Source organism: Haliaeetus leucocephalus, unplaced genomic scaffold (genome assembly GCF_000737465.1).
Source record: "Haliaeetus leucocephalus isolate CR32 unplaced genomic scaffold, Haliaeetus_leucocephalus-4.0 Scaffold339, whole genome shotgun sequence".
Taxonomy (NCBI): domain Eukaryota; kingdom Metazoa; phylum Chordata; class Aves; order Accipitriformes; family Accipitridae; genus Haliaeetus; species Haliaeetus leucocephalus.
Window position 1 is genome coordinate 4,203,388 of NW_010972775.1, and position 17,331 is coordinate 4,220,718.

At 36.7% G+C, this 17,331-nt stretch overlaps 1 protein-coding gene across 8 annotated transcripts in view; it reads left to right on the forward strand.

Annotated features, from left to right (window-relative positions):
* The window catches only part of HERC1 (HECT and RLD domain containing E3 ubiquitin protein ligase family member 1), a 90,309-nt gene that overhangs the window by 30,615 nt on the left and 42,363 nt on the right, over positions 1–17,331 (forward strand). For all 8 annotated transcript variants that reach the window (XM_010571691.1, XM_010571687.1, XM_010571684.1 and 5 more), the window contains exons 25-36: positions 7,035–7,306; positions 7,600–7,815; positions 7,901–8,021; positions 8,980–9,217; positions 10,221–10,414; positions 12,350–12,505; positions 12,739–12,845; positions 13,088–13,198; positions 13,280–13,456; positions 14,421–14,660; positions 14,865–14,948; positions 16,068–16,588. In XM_010571691.1, the coding sequence (XP_010569993.1) occupies positions 7,035–7,306; positions 7,600–7,815; positions 7,901–8,021; positions 8,980–9,217; positions 10,221–10,414; positions 12,350–12,505; positions 12,739–12,845; positions 13,088–13,198; positions 13,280–13,456; positions 14,421–14,660; positions 14,865–14,948; positions 16,068–16,588 (2,437 nt within the window). The remainder of the gene's footprint in view (positions 1–7,034; positions 7,307–7,599; positions 7,816–7,900; positions 8,022–8,979; positions 9,218–10,220; positions 10,415–12,349; positions 12,506–12,738; positions 12,846–13,087; positions 13,199–13,279; positions 13,457–14,420; positions 14,661–14,864; positions 14,949–16,067; positions 16,589–17,331) is intronic.

The window sequence follows — 17,331 nt, forward strand, 5'->3', positions numbered from 1 at the left end:
GTAAAAATCTTGGGAAGAGGTTAACAGGAATTAGGCTGAGTTATGATATGCCTTAATTGCAGAAGCCTAAATACTGTTAGGTAGTGTAAGAGTTCTAGTTGGATAGCCTTCATCATTAAGCAGAGTACTGAGAGGTTGCATCCTTTTTAAAGTCTTTTGGAATTGTAAAACATTAAATGGCAGCACCCATTACACTTCAATTTTTAAATAATGTGGAAAGGATTTCACTGTACACAGATGATCACTTGAACAAGTTGAGCAAGTAAAGAAGTTTACTAGAGCTGTTCAACAGTGACAGCAGGATGTTTGTTGGCATTCTCAGTGTTAGAAGATCTGATAGCCTCTCTCAGCACTCTGATCTGCAGCATATTCTTTGAAGTCACCATTTTTAGCTTTGCCATTAATCTGACACAGAACTCTGCACTTGCTTTTCTCTATATCCTAAAGGTAATCCAGGAAATCATCTTGGTTTAGATCTGAGATACAATATATCTTATGGACTTATGGTTCGTGAACTGTTGGTTAGACTGATGAGGTTGTTTTGGCCATGGGCTCCAGGAAATGAGGAATAACGCAAGAATAGACTTTATCAACCAACCAGTCTATTAGAAGCTTTTTATTACAGAAGAAGGTTCTGCACCAGGTGTGTAACACTGAGGAGAAACAGGGGTAAATGCAGTTGATCTATCCAGAACCTGAAGAAGCTCAAGTAGCTCATTTGCAGACTGAACACTGTGACAACATGTACCGATACCAGTTTTCTGGTACTGGAGGACTTATTTGCTGTCCCATGGTACTTAAAGATTTTTTTTTTTTTGTCTGGTTTTGGCAACTGGGAGTTAGTCAACACACAATAATGAAAACTTTTCTCCTTGTGCTGGATGATATGTATGACAGTTTTGGTTGATACTCAGTACCAGACTAATCCAGTGAATGCAGGGTGCATTTACAGGGAAACATTCCTGATACTTATATCAAGGTCAGGAAAAGATCTACAAAGATCTGTGTGATCAAGTGGATGAGCTATATTCAGCTCAGTGCTATTTAAGGTCTTTCATTTCTTATGAAATGTCTGGTTTTGTGAATCCTAGTTATCTTCTAGAACTGAAGCATGCCCCGGTGTTTGGTGAAGATGTAACTTGCAGCCATTTCGGATTGTCCACCCCTTGTAACATAGCCAGCACACTGAAGTGCTAGAGATACTGCAGTGTCTATCAAGGATGTTTTGACTGGTAAAACTCCTTCAGTTTCATCTTTGTTCTTGTGATATGCTGTGACTAATAGAGGGGACATTTATATTCACTGTTACCTCAGCTTGAAGAACAGGAGAAATCTGAATTCTTAAAGCATATTCACATTATGCTGTGCTCCGTCCCGAGTTGCTGGCAAAAGAGATTAAGGAATTCAGTCAGAATGAGCTATCTGCATTTGAATTTGCTACATTTGTTAAGAATTGAAGGATTAGAAAAAAGCCTAGTTTCCTGTTTTTGGCAAGTAAACCGCTGTAGAAGAGAGGACCTACAGAAGACTACAGCATTGTTCCTCATGATGTTCTGCAGCTGGATTTTTAAGTGCCACCAAAGTCAGATTCCACTGAAGCAACCATTAGACATTTTTATGAGAAACAAACAGCATATTTTTATTTGTTAGGGGGTTTTTTGAGACGTTCTTTCTATATTCAGGTTTATACCTTGTGCTCCTAGGACTTCCACATATGATCTGCTTTTTAGTGGAAGATATGGAAGGTTTTATGTTCCTCTAAATGAGGAGAAGGAGAGGAAGGAAACAAATGCCATATAGATGCTAGAGAAGATCTCTGTTTTGAGTGCAGAGGATAGTTCTGCATTACAGCAGAAGTATACGTGGGAAACACTTCTCAAATTGCAATTAATGTAAAACCTCCTGTTTTGTCTTGTCTCTATATCTACAAAACAGCAGTAACCATTGTTGCTTTAAGGGACTTAGAGCTGAACTTTTCAAATTTTTGTTGGATTGAATGTAGAGTTGACAGTGTTAGGTGGGAAAGAACAAGTGGAGTCTTACAGAAGAACCATAGGAACTGCAAGAACCACTTCTCATTTCTTTCGGTTGAAGTTTATTATTCAAAAAAATCAATCATGTTTCCTTTTAACATGTAGTTTTTAGAATAATATCCTACTGCAGTTTGCAGTAGTCTCTTGAAAATATTTGTTCTCTTAAGTGCATCTCCATAAACTGTGTGAAGGAAGTTGGCAAACAGAGCTAATCGGAAAGCAAGGTTTTTTCCTTTTATCACCATTCTTTTTTTCCTGTAGGCTGTGCTATTTTGGAGACTTAATAGGTAATTTTCACTAAAAAAAAGTTCCTTAATATATGGGCATGAGGTTCCTTCCATCTCTTCTTAACAAGTTGACTAGAATTTAACCACACTACTTCTTACAGAACTGTGGCCACACATGATGTTTCCAGCTGAGCTTTTGTAGGGTTAATTTATCCTCAGCTATAGTCTATGCAGAGTATTTGATCCTTGCAAAGTTGTTAAAAGAATGTAGTGTTTATAGGGTGTTGATAAGTGGTTCTTTTGTAACAGGCAAGAGAGTAATTCCCTCTGGAGTGGATTGGCTTATTTTAGAACTTCTGTTTATTGAGTGCAGCAACTTGTTATTCAAATTCAGATCACATTTCCTTGATAATTAAATCTCACTATTGGTTATAGTCTGATTTTTGTGCTATGAAAGCTGTTCCTATTCATAAGTTGCAATGTAGAAAACTAGCAGTAGAAAAACTACTGATAATGTAAGTTGTTCCTATGGTCTTGCAGATGAGTATGGAAAAAAAGCATTCTCTTTTTACTTAATTAACATCTTAGCCACTCAGTCCAATCTTTAATCTAATTGCATTCTTTATTTATTGTATCTGTTCAGAAATATGATTGTGGTATTCCTACTTCAGCCTGAGGATCCTTTGAGTATCTTGTGCCTTGCTATTATTTAGTTATTTCTGAATTGGTAAACTTTTCCTTCCATTCCTGCAGAAAAAGTCTGTTTTCAAGACTTTTGCCATAAGGGGTGATGAGCACATTATTATTTTCCCCTAATATCTAAGCCCTTTGGGGTTTTTTTGTTGCTTAGATTAATCTTTTTCAATTTTGCAGAGCAAGAGAGTATGCCTCAAAATATTGTACCTGTCCTGTACAGTACCAGCAGGATACTGTACACTGCATTAGATACGTAACAGTAAAGAATGTGTATTTAGCAGTGCAATCATAAACATAGTTGCAGACAGGTAAATGAGAGTCCTCCAGTCTTGGGTTTTCTTACTTCACATAAATTTTAATTCAGTGAATTTCAGTGTGCTTGTGTGTACTGTAGTACTTTACTAACACAGATGGGCAATTGAAAAAAGCAGCAACTTAAATAAAATCCAAATTAAATTGAAATAATTTTGTGTACCTGTAATAATACAAGTTCTGCATTTTGGAATTGAAAGATCTTGTTTGAGTAAGGGATGTAAACATGTCTCAGTGTATTCATATAACTGTGTTAAAGGGAATATATTTTTTTCCCCTGAAAAAAAGGTGGAGAATTTAGAAAGTCTTTTACCTAGGCTGTACTAATTCAAAACAAGACTAAATTTTTTTTTCCCCAGACTTTGCTCCTTGACATATTGTTGTATTTATTGAGAAGAGACTGATCATTTAAGTCTAAGTCAGAATAATATGAGGAATAGATTTTATGAATATGTTACCTTCTGTTTCAAATGTCTGCTTTTGTCTTCTGATTCTTGTGTGGTGTAGTGTATTTACTCCTTTTTGGCCAGTTGAGCCCCAGAAAAAAGAAGAGCTTCAAGCAAGTAACTGATGGCATGTTTATTTTTTTGTCTCTATAGCTTCCCTACATATTTTATGTTTTATGAAGTGTGTATTGCAGCTGTGCCACATTCATTTAGAAAACTCATTATTACAAGCTGGCTTATAAGGACAAATAAACTTTTTTTTTTTTTTTTACTGTAAGCTTAAAGTTTATTCTTATGTGCAGTTCTATTCATGTGATTGTAGAGGCTTATGGAAGTACTAAGCTGCAATCAATTCTGTGTAATTGATATTACACAGAATCAAGCTAAGCTCTAAAATACAATCATACTTTTGATTCTTCTGTTGATATTTAACATCTTCAATGAAAAAAAAATTTACTTTGTTGTAGATTTGTGTGCCCTAATCCTTAAATGTTTTTAATTCTGAAGTATACTACTTTGACTTCTGATATTTTTGTTTTTAAACTATACTTTTAGTTATAACTTGTCTTGTTTTGCATTTAATCTGTATCTCATAATTGTTGGAATTTTCTCCTAATTTGAAACAATTTTAAATTGTTCTTACATTTAAATGTTCTTGCATTTAATACTAAAATGATTAGCTAAGACCTCATCTTTTTTCAAATATGAAATAGTTTAGGTTTTTATTAATATATGGTGGGGTTTTTTTCTTGTAAGATTGGTTGACTATCAAAACTAAATTTTCTCGTGATGTTCTATTAATCCTTGGAAGGTATCCTTTAGCTTATGATTTAAGACATTGGACTTGCTTTTTGTTTCTTTAAAAATCCTTTGATTCTGTGCTGTGCTTCATAGTGGCGTAGTGTAGGACAGGTAGAGGATAGGAAGCTAATGTCACTTTGGAGTGCTTTAAGCTCTCCTGCTGTTCAAAGACTGTAGGGCTTAAGGAGGCTTTTGAAATAGTTGTTGCTATGTAGGCAACATTTTGTGGGCTTGGTAATAAAATAGCTATGCTTCCTGTAGGTAATCTGAGGCTTCATTTATCCTCTCCGTTGGGCTCTGTTCACCGTGCATATGCTAGGAAACTCCTTCCTACGTGAAACTATTTTAGCACCTTTTTATTCTACTGTGTCCTATTTATCTTGTTTCTCACCTGCCACTTCAGCATATAATTTAGTTTTTAATAGAGAGCTTTAAAACAAGTATTATAAGAATTAATATTAAAATTAAAGATAAGGTGGTATCTGTCTTTACTTTTGTTTTAAATATTGTTGCCAGGTATAAATTGTAAAATTGAGTAACATAATTTCTTTAAATTCTTTCATAGTAAACATGACAAAATAGGTAGTTCTCTGTAAACCAGGTAATATCACTGTGTTACATAAACCAGCCGAAATTAGTAAATCAGATTGCACTTTGAAAAGTAGTGTTTCAACTTAATCTTTGCATTACCCAAAATAAATTTGTGTGTGTGTATTTTTGTCAAATCCCTAATATGACCTAAGTACTGTGATGGTTCTTTCTGAAGCCATTGCAATATGTTTAGTAGCAAGTGTAAGGAATACCGTGCAAACACACATGAAGACTATTTACAGAAAAGGAAATGGGATGTGAACAGGTTTTCATAATTTACAGCCCTGACAATTAAATTTTTTGGCAACTAAGTGGAGACTACCTAATTTACAAAGGAAAAGCAAAATTTCACAGTATTTTAAATGAGTTGCATGAATGTACAAATTGTGACCTGCAAGTGCAGATTAGTTGACAGAATAATAGCTTTTTGTCTTTACCTCAGGAAAAGAATTGGTGTAGAATGGTTGCTAGGAGAGTTGTCCTAAGTTCAAAAACTGATGTATCTGTCTTTCCTTGTTCCTATGAGCAGCTGCTTACAGAGGTGCTGCAGGTAGGCAGTGTTTGAAGGAGGTCCTGAAACTACTATGTGGCTGTTACCATTGGAACTCAGCCTCAGTGATGAAAGCAAGCTTTCGACAGATGAATTTCTATGAATTTTTGTGACTTTTTCCTGAAAATGGCTATGTTTAATAATGTCTGAGGCTGATACTCTGGAGACAGATTTTGAAAACTGAATTGTTAATGTAGATTTGTATGAGTACTGTGAATGAGTTGTGAGTCTCTAAATGATATCTGTAGCTCATTGTGCACAAGAGAGATAAGTATTTAAAAATTCTATGTAGATTATTTAAGATAGTTCAAACTAAAATTTCAAAGTGAATTTAAACATACATTAGGTTTCCACATAGGTCTCCAGACATTAACTATCTATAGAGATGGAAAGTTCTTTTGTGCAATACCCTCTTGTAATATCTTGCATAGCTCCAAATCAGCTAACAGCATTTACAAAAATAATAAAATACCAACTTCTGTGTTGATATGTGTATTTAACTGATGCAAATCAGTTAACTACTGATGAAGGTATAACTTTAGTGACATTGCATTCACTTGTGTCAGGGATGGAGTTCTAGCAAAACTCTTTTGGAAATGAGATCAAATATATGGTGATAAATAAGTTCCAGTGCTGCAAATTGATGACTGATGCTCATTTGAAGAAGTACACTTATTAGTGATGGTAAAGTTTCAGGTAGTGTAATGACATGCTGATGTAAGAGGAAATACTTGAAAATAGACTTGTAAAATTGCCAGATGACAAAGATATAGTTCTAATACATGCTGTAGATAGTATTTAATATACATGTATCTATTTATCTTGATTCATAACAAAGTGAATGTTCTCTGATAGTCTAAAATAAAAATTTTCTGTTCCCTTCTGCAGTCATGAATTCTGTAAATATTTAATCCAAAATAACATTGTGCTTTTTCAAAACTATGAAATATATAGTGGCTTGATTAAAACCTAAAAACACTGTTTTATGCTTAGACCTTAAAATAAATATCCAAAGTGCACAATTTCTGTTGTAGCAGATCTTTTCTTTACTATTTTGTCATTTAGCTGCAAAGCATTTTTATTCAGTGTTCTAGCTTTAAGCTGAGCAGTTTGAGCGGCTTCTATCTTTTTGTTTTCTCACTTGGCAGCGTGTTGCAGTACTGCTTGACATAATTAAAAGAAATACAGCCTTTTCTTTAAGGAAATTGCTGTAAATTTAAATCAAGTGTTTTGCTCTAAGTTGCTTAATGCATGATGTAATTAACATGAATATCCATTTTCCACCTGTATGAATAGCAGCAGTTCAGTCTTTACCTACTGTCAAAATGTGTTACCTGGTGAATTGGAATTTATGAGACTTCATTATGTATATCTTTAGGAGCAATACACAGTCAAGTGGAACCTTTAAGTGACTCATGGGCTCGACTAAAACACAGCAGAGATTGGTTATATACTTCCTCCTACTCATTTGTTGAGTCCGATTTCGATCTCTCAAGATCCCTTGGAGTTCATACTTTGATTGAAAATGTTGTTAGTTTTGTAAGTGGAGATGTGGGAAACTCGTCAGGATTTAAGGAACCAGAGGAAAGTATGTCCACCAGTCCACAAGCGTCAATAATTGCAATGGAGCAGCAGCAGTTGAGGGCTGAGGTAAGTCTCAGTTTAACACCTTTTCTTAGTCTTCATACATTATGCTCATTGTATGGATTTTTTTTTTTGTAAAACCTTGTCCAATTCTGTCTATTAAGGACATTTTTAATCTCTTTTCTGTTAAGCTCTAAAATAAAAATGAAAATTCCCTTTTAAAAAAAATAAAATAAAAGTGTCGATGAGAAAACAGCTACCTCATTCATTCTTGCTTGCAGTTGAAGATGACCTAATTCTAATTTCTAAGGATACTTGCTACTTACTTAATACTATCTTTTGCCTGCCTTTATTTTTAGCTTCGTCTGGAAGCGCTTCATCAGATTTTAGTGCTTCTCTCAGGGATGGAGGAAAAAGGCAGTGTGCCATTAATGGGAAGTCGTCAAGTACCAGGATTTCAGTCATCTTCATTGCTTACTTCTGTTAGACTACAATTTCTTGCTGGCTGCTTTGGCTTGGGCACTGTAGGACACGCAGGCGCCAAAGGAGAGAGTGTAAGATTGCATCACTACCAGGTATCTACTTCAGTAGTTTCTTCTGTTTCAATAACTGGGTGATAAAAATGTATCAGTCCTTATAATACTTATTTGTTTGACCCAGGATGGTATCAGAGCAGCTAAGAGAAGTATTCAAATTGAAATCCAGGTGGCTGTGCACAAAATTTACCAGCAATTATCTGCTACGTTAGAAAGAGCTCTGCAAGCTAATAAGCATCACATAGGTAAGTGAAAACCAGATTTGCAAAATATGTTCTCTAATATACAGTACAACAGCTTATATGTTTAACAAAGCAGACTTTGATATTAGTGACCAGAATTCACTGAAGTATCTGTCTGACTTCTTTTTGCAAGAGAGAGAAGCTTTTTAACCTTTTTCTGCCTTAATTTTCTTCAAGTGTTAGGCCTTTTTATTTTAAGACTTTTAAATATTGTCAGCCTTTCTATTCCACATACCACAATCCTCCCATGTCTTCAGTGCTTCAAAGTGATCTTCAGGTTTTTCAGGGATAAGCAGTTTTCTGAAGAGATGAAAAATCTCCAGTCCTCTTTCCTTCATTCAAGTGAACTTTCTTTAAACTCAAAACCAAAGACCAGGGCATCTTGCCTGTTTCAAAAGCCCTTCCTTCTGTCCTTCTATACCCAGATGTTGCTGTGTGCTTCTGTCCTTAAGGGATAGCTGGAACTCTTGCACCTCTTTGTGCCTTTGTACGTGCGCTGACTGAGAGCTTCAGTACAGAAGAGAGTTCTACAATTTAGTTTGTAGGTAGAGTCTAACGGGCATTCTTACCTGAATTGTTTTGTTGTTTCACTTACAATTAAAATGGAACTGAAAGAAACTTCTTGAGAATCAACTTGAAGTACAAATGGAAAATTAAGTATTTCACCCAGTTATCCTTACCCTAGAAAGAAGTTTTTGGTTTGAGAGTTAGCCTCAGAACATCTACATCACAAACTAGATCTACATGATACTCTTCCTTGGACAACCTTGATAGAGAGGTTGCATTGAGTTAAAGGGGGCTACAATAGTACTACCTCAAAGTGTCTGACAAAGAAGGCTAACTCTTTGCTTGATCATTTAATTAATTAAATTTTATTTAAAAAATAATATGCTGTTCTTCTGTCTTACTGTTCTTACTCTAAATGGCTTATTAATTAAAAACAACTCTATTTTAATCTTAGAAGCACAACAGCGTCTTCTGTTGGTAACAGTTTTTGCTCTAAGTGTACACTATCAGCCTGTTGATGTCTCCTTGGCCATTTCCACTGGTCTGCTAAATGTACTATCACAGTTGTGTGGCACAGACACGATGTTAGGACAACCACTACAGTTGCTGCCCAAGACTGGTATTTCTCAGCTCAGCACAGCTTTGAAAGTAGCTAGTACAAGACTACTTCAGATCCTTGCTATCACCACAGGGTAAGTATCGAATGCTCCCTTGCTTTCAGAAAACTTAATCGTTAAGCTTTTCAGCACCCTTTAAAAATAACTCTTCTTTTGTATGAGCTTTCTTTAGGACAATAAATGTTGTTCAGAAGCATGTAAGTGAAGGGGGGGGAAGAGTAGTCACATTATTCATAAGAAAGATGCACATAAGACTGATAAATATTTTTAAATTGTAAGTGAGGAGTTTGGACCAGAATTGTTAGAACATTATGTTCTGTAAATGCTGTGTTCTAGTATTCCCTGTTTTTCTAGTTTGGCTTTGTATTTAGACCTGTTCAGTTGATATGATGAGGCTTTCTGTTGCTGTGTAAAAGTCATTTGTGTAAAAGCGATACCAATAATGTGGTAGGAGTTCTTCAGAGCAGTACATTGTGCTTCTTTTCGGAATATAAAGTAACCTTTTGAGGAATACTGGCCTCTGCTAGACCAGAGAACAGCATCCAGAATGCTATCAACACTTAAATATTTAGTTTAACTCAGTAAAGAAAAAAGCAGTGGAGAAAGTATTTTCTATTTGGAACAAGCTCGTTATTTAATATTCAGTACATGCATCTTCGTTTCAGTGTTCATACAACAAACTGCATTTACCTGCCAAATCTGTTATGTAAAAAAACCGCAATAACCCCACACCAAAAAAAAACCTCAAACCCACAAAACCAACACCTCATCATTGGAAGTTCCAGTGGGATTGTGTTTAATTGACTAAGTTGTTCTTTTTTCCCTAGGAATTATTGGAAATGTATCCTTTGATTCCCAAGATTGGACAGTTTTAAAGTGTCTTAAAAATAGGGTTTAAATAAGAATAATCTGCCAAGCATATGGTGGAGGATGAGTAAAAGTAACCGCCGCAATACAATGAATTAGAATTAGTGCTGTGTTAGGCCCAGTTGTCACTTGCGCCGAGTTTGTAGTTGTGTCTTATGTTATTGTTCCTTGGATGAGCTCTCTTATTTTTACTTTTTTTGTGTGTGTATAGAACCTATGCTGACAAACTGAGCCCAAAGGTGGTCCAGTCTTTGCTGGATTTATTATGCAGTCAGCTGAAGAACTTGTTATCACAAGCTGGTGTAATGCTTATGGCTTCCTTTGGAGAAGGGGAAGGTGAGGAAGATGAAGTAGAATCAAAAAAGGCAGATTCAAATGGGGATAATGAGAAGAGAGACTTCAGAGGTAATTATCTTGCATAATTTCTGTTACAAGTTTGAAATACCAGGAAACATAATAAAAGAAACCACTGAATGCTGAGGCCCTCACCCACTCTACTGTGTTTTGATTATTGTTGGGTCATCCTTAACTCTGTAAATTAGATTAAACAAAGTCAACAAATAATTCTGTGCTCAGTTCAGATTAATATAGACTTTGATACGTAAAGCAATTTAAAGGTAGGAGCAGGTTGAGAATAAGAATTGCTCCATCTGGTTTGGAATTAGGAGAAGAATACTCTTTTCATTAAAAAATGAGTTATTGGTAGTAGTGTTTTTCATAAATGCAGTCATAGGAGTTTAATTATCTACATTTCAAACTGCAAATAAATATAGTTTAATTCAGGAAATTGTTGCATTTGCTTTGTATTATGCAGTTTTGCAGTCTGAGTGGATGGGAAGAGGTTGACCCTATCCTGTCATATTGAAAGACCTGCAACAAAAGATTTTCTGAACTATTAATATCTTCACATAATTTGCAGTCCTTTAATGAGCATTTTGAATTTCTGTGGAAATTGTGTGTTTGAAGAGATTTTTAATTGTAGCTCAGTTTTAGGTATACATGTGTTTTTGCTTGTGCTTATAACTGTCTTCACTTATAAATAATGCAATAGCTGATGAATTCTTTAGATAATTAGTTAATTAGAAATTAGGATATAAGGTCTTTCCACAGACATTTTCTTGTTGAAACTGCCTTGGAATACAAATCAGGGATGTGAGGAAGTATGGTGTTTTGCATCAAAAATCCCCATAAAACAAAAAATATACTTAGAAACCAGTGGTTACATTTTATAGAAGAGGGACGTTTATAAAAAATCGTGTGTATTGGATTTATGTGGCAAGGTTTTGGTAGTGGGAGGGGGTTGCAGGGGTGGCTTCTGCGAGAAGAAATCAGGAGCTTGCCCCCATGTCAGATAGAACCAGTTTCAGCCAGCTCCAAAACAGACCCACCACTGCCCAACGCTGAGCTAGTCAGCAACACTGGTGGTGCCTCTGTGATAATATATTTAAGAAAGGGTAAAAAATGCCGCACAGCAGCTGTGTGAGAGAGGAGTGGGAATAATGTGAGAGAAACAACTTTGCAGACACCAAGGTCCGTGAAGAAGGAGGAGGACGAGGGGAAGGTGCTCCAGCGTCTGGAGCAGGGATTCCCCTGCAGCTGGTGAAGAAGACCATGGTGAAGCAGTTGTCCATCTGCAGCCCATGAAGGACCCCTGCCAGAGCAGGTGGATATGCCTTGAAGGAGGCTGCAGCCTGTGGAGAGCCTATGCAGGAGCATGATTCTGGCAGGAACTGTGGCTTGTGGGGGACCCATGCTGGAGCAGTCTGTTCCCGAAGGACTGTATCCCGTGGAAGAGGATCCGCAGTGGAGCAGTTCTTGAAGAACTGCAGCCCACGGGAAGGACATGTTATGGAGCAGGAGTAGTAGAGACGAAGTGTTACGAAGTGACCGCAACCCCCTCAGGTTCTCGATCCCCCTGCTCTGCTCAGGGGTGGGGAGGCAGAAGAGTTAGGAGTGAAGTCTAGCCTGGGAAGAAGGGGTGGTTGGGGAGGAAGGTGTTTCAATTTTCTCTTACTCTATTTTTCACTGGCAATAAATCAAATTAATCTTCCCCAAGTTGAGTCTGTTTTGCCCATGATGGTAATTGGTAAGTGATGTCACTGCCCTTATCTTGACCAGTGAGCCTTTTCATCTTATTTTCTCCACCTGTCTTGCTGAGGAGAAGAAGTGAGAGAGCAGCTTGGTGGGCAGCTATCAGTCAGCCAAGGATAACAGCCAACCATCTTGTAATAGCTGATCATTGTATTTTTACTTAAGAACAGTTTGTTGCCAGTAACAAGGACTGCTAGTAACATTGTAATAATAAGGTTGTAAATGAAAACTTTAAATTTAACTTCTTAGCTGCCCTCCGAAAGCAACATGCAGCGGAATTGCACCTGGGTGACTTCCTTGTTTTCCTACGTAGAGTAGTGTCTTCAAAAGCAATTCAGTCAAAAATGGCATCTCCAAAGTGGACGGAAGTACTTCTTAACATTGCTTCTCAGAAGTGTTGCTCAGGTATGATCTTTTCAAAATATGCTCAATCATTACTTGCATCTCTGTAGTGCAGTTCCTAAAAATAGGTCCTGTTAGAACATATGTTACATAGCAAACAACGAAAACTAACTTCAGTAGACGTACACAAGTTATGCTTTGGAGAATTGTGCGCTAGTGGCATGTAGCTGGCATCATAGGTGCGTGCCTGATGCAGAAGTCACTTTCAGATTATTAACATATTGTTGCATCTTTAGGAGTTCCCTTGGTTGGCAATTTGAGGACTAGACTTCTTGCACTTCACGTACTAGAAGCTGTGTTACCTGCTTGTGAATCTGGCGTTGAAGATGATCAAATGGCTCAGGTCTTTATATTTCGTTATAAGCTTTTACATCTGTTTCTTCAGATAGTCTCATTAAACTTTTAAATGTTTCATAGGTTGGTTCAGAATCCAAATCAAGTGAGGCTCAGTGTAGATATTTGCTTATCTAAGAGCATTAAATATGTTGACATTTATACCTACAAAGTAAAGTAAAAACAATATAATACTATTTGTTGTCCTCTTCTTGGATTTAAAATGATCTGAATTATATTCTAATGCACCAGGTTGTTGAACGATTATTTTCACTTCTGTCTGACTGCATGTGGGAGACTCCAATAGCTCAGGCTAAACATGCAATTCAAATAAAGGAGAAAGAGCAAGAAATGAAGCTACAGGTAATGAAGTTTTTACTTTCTCTCTTGACTGAATGCAACTGAGTTACATTTACCACAGGTATTTTGTCCTATTTCTGATAGAAGCAGGGAGAGTCTGAAGATGAAGATGAGAATCTTCCCATACAGGAAGTGTCCTTTGACCCTGAGAAAGCTCAGTGCTGCATAGTGGAGAATGGGCAGATTCTAACTCATGGAAGTGGAGGTAAAGGATATGGTTTAGCATCCACTGGAGTTACTTCTGGGTGTTACCAGTGGAAGGTAGGTTGCATAAAAGTGTATTTCTTCTCTTACTTTGTTTTTGGAAATATACTATGATCTATAAACAACAGCTACCTATGTTTTTTTCCCTTATGACAACTTTCTTGAGTAAATGACAATTTATGGTTGGACTCGATGATCTTAAGGGTCTTTTCCAACCTAGATCATTCCATGATTCTATGATTTTGAATCCGAAGTGAAGAGTTTGTGGCTGCTTTTGAGGACTGCCATTTGCGTATCCCAGTACATGGATCAGAGACTGTGAATATGTGTTGCCTATTTGTAGAGGTGATCATACTTGTCCCTAACATCCATAGTCAGCACAAATGTGTGTTGTATTGCAAAAGCTACCTACTGAAATATGTAAATTTTGAATTTTTTCTTTAGGAAACCACTTCACAAAATTATTTTGTTTTCTTGCAAAAAGTCACATCAGCCTGTCTGACTGACAAGACCAGCTTTTAATACAACATGTGGAGTGATTTTTTTAGGAATATAGATACATAAACAGTTGTAGTCGTTGTTAGTACCATCTTTGAGCATAACACTTTCCCTTCTTTTTTAACTGGAATCTGTGTAAATCACTCACTGTAAATGTGAGAAATAAAGCTTATTTATTTCTGTAATATTAATTTTAGCACTTGTAACCTAACTTCTGGGTGTGTGCATTTTGAGTCTGGAAAAAACCCACAACTTCTTTGTCTATTTACCTACAGTTTTCTTAATTACTGGTAGGTTAAGTTTAAATGACTTGTTAATGACTGACCCTATACACCAAGATGTCATTTTAGAGGTAGAGCATGATTTTAGCTTATTAGCTTATTATTTTTTATTTATTAAAACCTTCTGACTAAACCAGTTAAAAGTATACATAAATATGTGTAAGGTAAATTTTCATTGCTTTATTGTATTAAAATGTATATTCTTGACTTTTTTGCCCTGTTTGTGTTGTTTTGCCTGCTAGTTCTACATTGTGAAGGAGAATCGAGGCAATGAAGGCACATGCGTAGGAGTTTCTCGCTGGCCAGTACATGATTTTAACCATCGCACTACCTCAGATATGTGGCTATATAGAGCCTATAGTGGTAACCTTTATCACAATGGAGAACAAACTTTGACTCTGTCCAGCTTTACCCAAGGAGATTTCATCACATGCGTCTTAGATATGGAAGCAAGAACTATTTCCTTTGGTAAAAATGGAGAGGTATTTAACATCAGTTGTTTTTTTGCTGTTTTTTGCCATAGTAATTTGGCATGGATATTTTATATGAAGTTAAGCATGATAGTTAAGATGTGACGGTTTCAGTACTTAAAAGCATTATAATACAGGTATAACTTTGCCATGTTTCCTATTTTTGCTTGTTAAGGTGTTCTAAGTTTGAGGGGTTTTGTTTTGTTTTTTAACTAGGAGCCAAAACTAGCTTTCGAAGATGTGGATGCAGCAGAGTTATACCCTTGTGTTATGTTCTATAGCAGTAATCCAGGAGAGAAGGTAACTTAAATGTTGATTTGAATAAGTGTACTGGTTTTGGCTGGGATAAAGTCAATATTCTTTATAACAGCCTGTATGATGCTGTGTTTTGGATTTATGAACAAATCAGTGTTGATAATGCACAGTGCTTTTGTTGAGCTATTGTTGAGCAGTATTTACACAGCATCAAGGCTTTCTCAGTTTCTCACTCTGTCCCTCCCAGCAAGTAGGTTGGGGATAGGCAAGAGGCTGGGAGGGAGCACAGCCGGTCAGCTCACTTAAAGTGACCAAAGAGGTATTACATACGATATAACATTATGCACAGCAATAAAACTGCAGGGAAGTTTGCCAGGTGTTTCTGTTGCTCAGGGACTGTCTGGGCATTGGTCAGCTGGTGGTGAGCAATTGCATTTTACATCCCTTGGTTTTTTTCATTTTGTTTTATTTTGTCTTTTTTTTTCTCTTTTATTTATGAAACTTCCTTTATCTCAACCCATGAGTTTTCTCACTTTTGCCCTTCTGATTCTCTTCCCCATCCTGATGGAGGGAGTGATCGAGTGGCTGTGTAGAGCTTAGCTGCCTTACCGGGGTTAACCCATGACAAGAGGTCATAAGTTTGTCCTTTCTCTTCTGTTTTCCTCTGTGTCAAACGTTATGGATGGTGGTTTTTTTGGGGGTGGGGGTGGTAGCTAATAAGTGCTGAGAACGTCACTGATTATTCATTTTGGTTTATGACATACATAGCACTTACATTACTTGCACACTAGCCAGACTTTTCATAAATTCCTATATTGTGCAATCTATTGTCAATTTAAAATGTATTTTATTATTGAGAATTGATTTACAGACTTAATGTTATACACACAAAATTGCATTCCCCAGAAACCAGGGAGAATGTAGTATTAGGAATTTCAGATAGTCTTATGTGAGAAACCATGAACTGTTATAATTTCAGCATCCTTGAGTTTGAAGGCATGCAGGTTTTGATTAGTGTTAAGGTGGATTTCCTAGGGATCCCAAGCAAAAAAAGGCAATGCTAGTAATTTTTTCTGTTCAGCAGGAGACTCCTGTATTTGTAAAAGGAGCTTCTTCAGGTACGTTGAGAAGATAACTTTTAAACTGTTCTCTTTAAACATTTAGGTGAAAATCTGTGATATGCAGATGCGTGGTACACCAAGAGATTTGCTACCTGGTGACCCCATCTGTAGTCCTGTTGCTGCAGTGCTGGCAGAAGCCACTATCCAACTCATTCGTATCCTTCATCGCACAGACCGTTGGACACACTGCATCAATAAAAAAATGATGGAAAGACTGAATAAAATCAAAACATGTCTTAAAGAAGCAGGCCAAAAGCTGAAGAAAAGTCGCTCAATTCAAAGTCGAGAAGAGAATGAGGTGAGAGAGGAGAAAGAAAATAAAGAGGAGGAGAAAAGCAAACATAATAGGCATGGTCTGGCTGACCTTTCAGAACTGCAGTTGAAGATGCTCTGTGTGGAAGTGTGGCCTGTTCTAGCAGTAATTGGTGGAGTTGATGCTGGTCTTAGAGTTGGAGGTCGATGTGTACACAAGCAAACTGGACGTCATGCCACCTTGCTTGGAGTAGTGAAGGAGGGCAGTACATCTGCCAAGGTCCAATGGGATGAAGCAGAAATTACTATCAGGTATGCTCATTTCCTACACTTCACACAATCTAGCGGTGTTTTGTGCTTGGCAATCTTCAGAAGTAACATATATTTTACATTAGAGTTGTGCTGATGAATTATTTTAAGCTTAGACTTCAAAATTTGGCATTTTAAAACAAATATTATGAGTTAATTTTTTATGCTACCTAGTAATAAAATGCCTTTTGTAAAAAAATAAATTTGATAGTTTTGAATTGGCAAGAATCGTTAGGCAGAAGCCTAGATTGACCTCTAGGTTTTAGAGTTGGGATGTGACCAGCTTGCCAGTTTTCCTAGATATGAAATGAGCATTGCTTGTTTTAGATTTGGTATGTATTGGCTAACTAAAACATTATTGCTGTCTTAATTTACCACAGCTTCTTGATTACGTCTGTAAAGAACACAAATTTTTACTGGGGGCTAGTGCATGTTTTTGTTGTAAATGGTCAACCTGGTTCTGAAGAGAGACCTGGTTCAGTTTATTAGAGCTGAGAACAGGTATCTTTGCTGCATTGTCAGTCCCTTCTTAGGGGACTGGAAATTGCTCTGTGGGGCTTGAGGAGTGGTTAAGGTCAGGAGGTGGGAGGATTCTCTCTTCTTAATGGTGGATTGAATGATGGTATTCAAATTAATGCTGCCTTGAAGTAGTGTTTGTTTATTCTCTGACCTGCCTTAGAGAGCTAAAGGAATGCCCCTGTATTAGATGATAATACTCCAGAGTTGTTCTGCAGATGATGGTGAGA